At 39.3% G+C, this 6702-nt stretch overlaps 1 protein-coding gene across 1 annotated transcript in view; it reads left to right on the top strand.

Moving 5' to 3' along the window:
• MYCBP2 (MYC binding protein 2) overlaps window positions 1–6702 on the top strand; it is a gene marked incomplete at its 5' end in the record, with an annotated part of 292519 nt that overhangs the window by 27900 nt on the left and 257917 nt on the right. The window contains 1 exon segment of the mRNA XM_027769695.1: window positions 1379–1454. Coding sequence (XP_027625496.1) covers window positions 1379–1454 — 76 coding nt within the window.

Raw genomic sequence — 6702 nt, forward strand, 5'->3', positions numbered from 1 at the left:
TTTTTTTTTTGGAAGAGAGTTTTTTTTTTTTTTTTTTTTTTTTTTTTTGCTATAGGGCATATGAACTCACTGGAAAGACAGAGAGACAGGGAGACAGAAAGCAAGAAATCATCCCCCAGGGGGATTACCATGCCACAGTCCCTTCTCACTTCACTCTCCTCTCGGGATCTTGGGCATGCACTCACACGCACATGCATCCAGCTGGTGAGTCCTAGCAGCTGGGTCTGGGACCCAAACTGTGGTGGACTATGTGGGAGTCCAGCGATGTAGCCGTTATGCCATCTGCTGGTCACATCAAGAAATATTTGAGATACAATTTATAAGATTTTGTGATTGTTTTGATTTTCAGAATGTAGCTGAAGAAAGCATCAAGGATAACATTTTCATATGCTTGTTTCTAGAGTCTGTTGACATGTTGATATCTTAAACTCAGACATCTTCAAAATCAAATCCATTTATTCCTTTTGGAAAAATAACTTCTTCCTGACTTTCCTATTTTTGAGAATGACATTGTGACTGCCAAGTGACCTATACCTAAAACCTTTTTTATTGTCTTGGTCAATGCTTCTACTCATCTTAAGGACTTGATCTCTTCAGCCTCTAAAATCTCTTCTCCCTCATACTCCCCACTTCACCTTTTGTTTCTATTATACCATTCGCATTGACTTGTGAGTTCATTAAACTGGATTTTCTGCTCAAGTCTTTGAGCTCCTTGGGGACAAGAACTCTTTCATTTCATATCTTTACTACCTAGCAGTATGCATCTCACTATAGGAGCATGAACAGTATCAAGTAAAATAAAAATAAAATGTTTCCTTGCCTCTTGTTTTTCCACTGTAATTCCTACCATAAATTTTTTCCCCTCTTTCCCAAGCCATTCAGGGATTCCTCTTTACCTAAAGAATAACTTGGCTTTAGAGCTGTGAAGTAGTAAAAACTGGCTGCTGGATACAAAAGTGTATAAGTTGGAGATTTTTCTACAGTAATTCAGTAAAGCGATTCTTAAGCTTTTTGCACCATAACCCGTACCACCACAAAGAACAGTTTTTTCCTGGGAAGGGACTATAGCTAATACTTAGTTTCACCTCTACTTTTGAATCAAACTTAAAAAGCTTCATTTGATGCCTTTTTGTGTTTAATTTTATAGAATTTTTTGCAGGTTTCAGATTTTTATAATTTTTACTTGTCATTCAGTATATTTTTCTTAGCTATCTAATATTCTCATAGCTACTTTGTATGTTAGTATCTTATATATATATTCAGAGTATATGATTTCATAGAAAGAAAAGTGAAGTATTTTGGAAATACCAATTTGTAATAACTTTATAAGTCCTAATATGAATGATCTTAATTATATTTTTGACTTTTATATTTTTAGGAATAAGAAAATTTTAAATAAGAAGAAGTTGAAAAGGAAACAGAAGAGCAAATCAAAAGTGAAGACAAGAAGCAAGGTAAAGCTGGTGGAAATTTCTGGAAATAAGGACTTTTCATATAGTAATTTGAATAAAAGTACCTAGATTAAAACAATATGAGTATATTTAGTAAACCCATTCTGTTTTTTTTTTTTCCTTTTTCTTTTTGAGAGAGATTATTGCTGTGGGGTGTGTGTGTTTATAGAGAGACAGAGAGAGACAGACAGAAAGCGAGAAATCACCCCCCAGGGAAACAGCCACACACAATCCCTTCTCCTCCATTCTCCTTTTGGGATTTTGGCTATGCATGCAGTGCGTTTCAAATTGCCGGACCTAGGACTCAAATCATAGTCAGCCATGTGGGAGTCCAATGCCTTAACCACTACACTACTTGCTTGCCCCAACCCATTCTGTTTTATGTACTAAGGAGTTTTATAAAAGTTTGTTATTATTTGGTCCCACGTTTACTTTCATCACTACTGCTGGATGTTTCTTGACCAGTAGTCTGGAAGCTAATATCTGGGGGTTGAAAATTATTTGTTTTTGATATTTTTGGTTGGTTATTTGTGAGAACATATCCATTTCTTTTCTCTTTTTCACACTGACTACATGTACTACCAACTAAGTAAAATTGGTTTGTGAATTGGACCTTGGATTTAGGTTCATCATATGTTTTTCTAGATATGAATTAGGGAAACTATTGGTGCATCCATATTATTCCGAACTTCTTTTGACTCTGGGTGGCTTATGGGAAAGAAAAGACAATATGGAATATTTGAAGTAGGTGGGACCTTGGAGATCAAAGATCTGTTTCACCTAATGTAGAAATCTTCTCTATAAAATCTATCTAGTTTTCTCTTAAACATTTTCCATGACCAGAGCCCACTTTCTAGAATTCTCTTTTTCTTCTTTTTAAAGTTTCTTTCATGAGAATGAGAGACAGAGAGAGAAGGACAGCACTCTCAACAGAGTATTGTACCGCAATTCCCAACCTCAGCCCTTATAGCTAGCCAGGATTATGGAGCACACATCTAGTATATACAGGTTGACCCAGGCGCCAAACCTTTGATGCTCCATATGGCTCCACCATCACTTGAGCAGCATGTTACTGCAGTGCCTGTAAACTGGCTCCTCTGTGTCTCTCTTCTGTGGAACAGCAGACTGAAGACTGAAGGAAGAGAAGAGTTGTAATTGATTTCGGAACAATTCCGCTTTGAGTTAAAGAAACAACTTGCTTGGGGTTATAGGTGGCACAGAGGTTAAGGCGCTGGACTCTCACAAGGCTGACCACAGTTGGAGTCCTGAACCCAGTGGCTTGAAACTCACACTGGGCGTTTGTGCATCCGTGCCTAAAATCCCAGAAGGAAAATGGAGGAGAAGGGTTTGTGGCATGGCCATCTCCCTTGGCAGGTGATTTTTCACTTTCTGTTTGTCTTTGGTGAGTGCACACACCCTATAGCAGAAATCTCTCTTTAAAAGAATTCTAGAATTCTCTTTTTCTTCTTTTTAAAGTTTCTTTCATGAGAATGAGAGACAGAGAGAGAAGGACAGCACTCTCAACAGAGTATTGTACCGCAATTCCCAACCTCAGCCCTTATAGCTAGCCAGGATTATGGAGCACACATCTAGTATATACAGGTTGACCCAGGCGCCAAACCTTTGATGCTCCATATGGCTCCACCATCACTTGAGCAGCATGTTACTGCAGTGCCTGTAAACTGGCTCCTCTGTGTCTCTCTTCTGTGGAACAGCAGACTGAAGACTGAAGGAAGAGAAGAGTTGTAATTGATTTCGGAACAATTCCGCTTTGAGTTAAAGAAACAACTTGCTTGGGGTTATAGGTGGCACAGAGGTTAAGGCGCTGGACTCTCACAAGGCTGACCACAGTTGGAGTCCTGAACCCAGTGGCTTGAAACTCACACTGGGCGTTTGTGCATCCGTGCCTAAAATCCCAGAAGGAAAATGGAGGAGAAGGGTTTGTGGCATGGCCATCTCCCTTGGCAGGTGATTTTTCACTTTCTGTTTGTCTTTGGTGAGTGCACACACCCTATAGCAGAAATCTCTCTTTAAAAGAAAAAAGAAAAGAAAAGAAAAGAAAAGAACAACTTAGCTGGGCCAGTATATTATATTTAAGTTTCTGCTGTAGCAGTTGTTTCCTGCTCCATTTAATTCATATTCTTGCTGTTGTAACTGCAAGGAATCTATATCCAAGTATTAAACCAAAAATAAGATGAAATAAGAGGTACAGTGATGGAATTTATTTAGTGACTCTGTCTTGAGACTTAACTGGATCCAGTGATTAAGTAATATCAAAACATCTGTCTCTTCATCTCTGGCTTCTGTTTTCCTCTGTTGTGTGGGCTTATTGCCTGTGGCTGACCAATAAGGCTACTGGCAACTCCAGCTTAATTTTCTTTGAACAAGAGACAATCTCTTCTCCTGTTCTAGCAGAAAGTCTTAGATAGGGGGTAGATGGGATAGTTTGGTTGGTTAGACTGAGTTATGTTTGTAACCCTGTGATGGGCAGTGGTTGAACACTCTAATGTGCATGTCACATGGGATAGAGTAGGGAGTGGTTGTTCTAAGAACAGTATTGCTGGGTGGGCAGATAAATATTTGCTCACTGTATCACCCCTCATTACTTCTGCTTTTGGCATAGAAGATAGAAGTAGAGACTATTACTACTATAAAAAAAAACTTCTAACAACTGTGTAGTCATTTAGATTTCCAACCTTTACCCACTTTTCACTTTTTGGGGCTATGTATAAATTAAGATATAGGAATCTTGAACATCTGTTTAAATTTTATTTGTAATTTTCTTTAAGTGGTGACATGATTTCTAAGAAGAGAGAGGAAGTTAAGTTCTTTGTCTCCTTCAATTCAATTTCTAGCAACCTTTGTGCCTTTAGTAATTCAACTTTCTTCTCTTACTCTCAGTATTTATTACCTTTTTTTAGGAGCAGCTTATGATATAAAGTATGATCAGAGTCAGTGCATTCATTTATTTTTCACACATTAATTGCATGCTGTCTATGTGGAGGTATTACGCTCAATGTTTGGGATACAAAGATGTGTAATAAGCATTTCCTGCTCATGATGAACATATAAAATAGTAAAATGGTGGCATTATTTCCTCGGCCTCTATTACCATTGCTGGATTATTTTTCATCTACTTTTTTTTTCTTTAGGTTTTGCCATAGGGTGTGTATGCTCTCCAGAGATAGAAAGACACAGAAGTAAGAAATCACCCCCTTTGGGAATGGCCATACTACAAAACCTTCTGCTCCATTTTCTTGGGATTTGGGGCACACACATGCACACAGTGTAGTTTTCAAGTCGCCGGGTGTGAGACTCGAGCTACTTTTGGCCATGTGGAAATCCAACACTTTATCCACCATGCCACTTGCTGGCCCCCATCTACTTTCTTTTATAAAGTTATTTTTTAAAATGCCATTTAGCTATTCTAGTTTACATCCTCCTTTATTGCTGTCATTGGCTCTCTCTCCTCATTGATCAACCATATCCCTATTATTATTTATTTTTAATCTTAGATGTTACTGTCTTTGTTTTTAGAAAATTGTTTGCTTTATCTTCTGTATTAGTTTCCCATGGCTGCCATAACAGATGATACAAATTTGGTTGTTTAAAAGAATACAAATTGTCTTACAGTCCTGAAAGTGAAGTCCAAATGGATCTCACAGGGCTAAAATGAAGGTGTCAGCAAGGCCATATGTATTTTTTTGGGGGTGGGGGAGAGAGGTTTTTGCTATAGGGTGCGTGTGCTCACCAGACAGACAGAGAGAGACATAGAGACAGAAAGCGAGAAATCACCCCCCAGGGGGAATGGTCACGCTGCAATCCCTTCTCCTCCATTCTCCTCTCGGTATCTTGGGCACGCACGCACATGTGCCTGGCGTGAGTTTTAAGCCACCGGGTCTGGGACGCGTACCGCGGTTGACTACGTGGGAGTCTAGCGACATAGCAAAGACACAGAAGTAAGAAATCACCCCCTTTGGGAATGGCCATACTACAAAACCTTCTGCTCCATTTTCTTGGGATTTGGGGCACACACATGCACACAGTGTAGTTTTCAAGTCGCCGGGTGTGAGACTCGAGCTACTTTTGGCCATGTGGAAATCCAACACTTTATCCACCATGCCACTTGCTGGCCCCCATCTACTTTCTTTTATAAAGTTATTTTTTAAAATGCCATTTAGCTATTCTAGTTTACATCCTCCTTTATTGCTGTCATTGGCTCTCTCTCCTCATTGATCAACCATATCCCTATTATTATTTATTTTTAATCTTAGATGTTACTGTCTTTGTTTTTAGAAAATTGTTTGCTTTATCTTCTGTATTAGTTTCCCATGGCTGCCATAACAGATGATACAAATTTGGTTGTTTAAAAGAATACAAATTGTCTTACAGTCCTGAAAGTGAAGTCCAAATGGATCTCACAGGGCTAAAATGAAGGTGTCAGCAAGGCCATATGTATTTTTTTGGGGGTGGGGGAGAGAGGTTTTTGCTATAGGGTGCGTGTGCTCACCAGACAGACAGAGAGAGACATAGAGACAGAAAGCGAGAAATCACCCCCCAGGGGGAATGGTCACGCTGCAATCCCTTCTCCTCCATTCTCCTCTCGGTATCTTGGGCACGCACGCACATGTGCCTGGCGTGAGTTTTAAGCCACCGGGTCTGGGACGCGTACCGCGGTTGACTACGTGGGAGTCTAGCGACATAGCCATTACGCTAACTGCTGGTTCCCTGTATAGTCCTTTTGGAGGTTCTAGCAGGGGATCTGTTTCCTTGCCTTTTACAGCTTCTAGAGTCTGTTCACATTCTTTAGGTTTTGGCCCCCCAACATCTGCAAAGCCAGAATGTAAGTTGAGTTTTCCCATCACTCTGATGCTTTTTTGTTATGTCTCCCTCTCTCACTGTCCTGCCTCTCTCTCTTACTTATAAGAAACCTTGTAATTACAGTAGTTCCTCTTATTCGTGGAGACACTCTCTGTGGTTTAGTTATCTGTGGTCAACTGCTGCTTGAAACTAGGCAGTACAAAAAAATATTTCTGAGAGAACGAGACTGCAGTGTACACAGGACTTTTATTATAAGTATATTTTTACCATTATTCTATTTTACTGTTAGTTGTTAATCTTTTATTGTTGCTTAATTTATAAGTTAAATTTTATCATGTGTATGTAAGATATAGGAAAGAAAGTATATACATATATAGGGTTTGGTACTGTCAGCAGTTTCAGGCATTCACTGGGAATCTTGGAAAGTATT

The sequence above is a fragment of the Tupaia chinensis genome, unplaced genomic scaffold (genome assembly GCF_000334495.1).
Source record: "Tupaia chinensis unplaced genomic scaffold, TupChi_1.0 Scaffold000013_1, whole genome shotgun sequence".
NCBI classification, from domain to species: domain Eukaryota; kingdom Metazoa; phylum Chordata; class Mammalia; order Scandentia; family Tupaiidae; genus Tupaia; species Tupaia belangeri.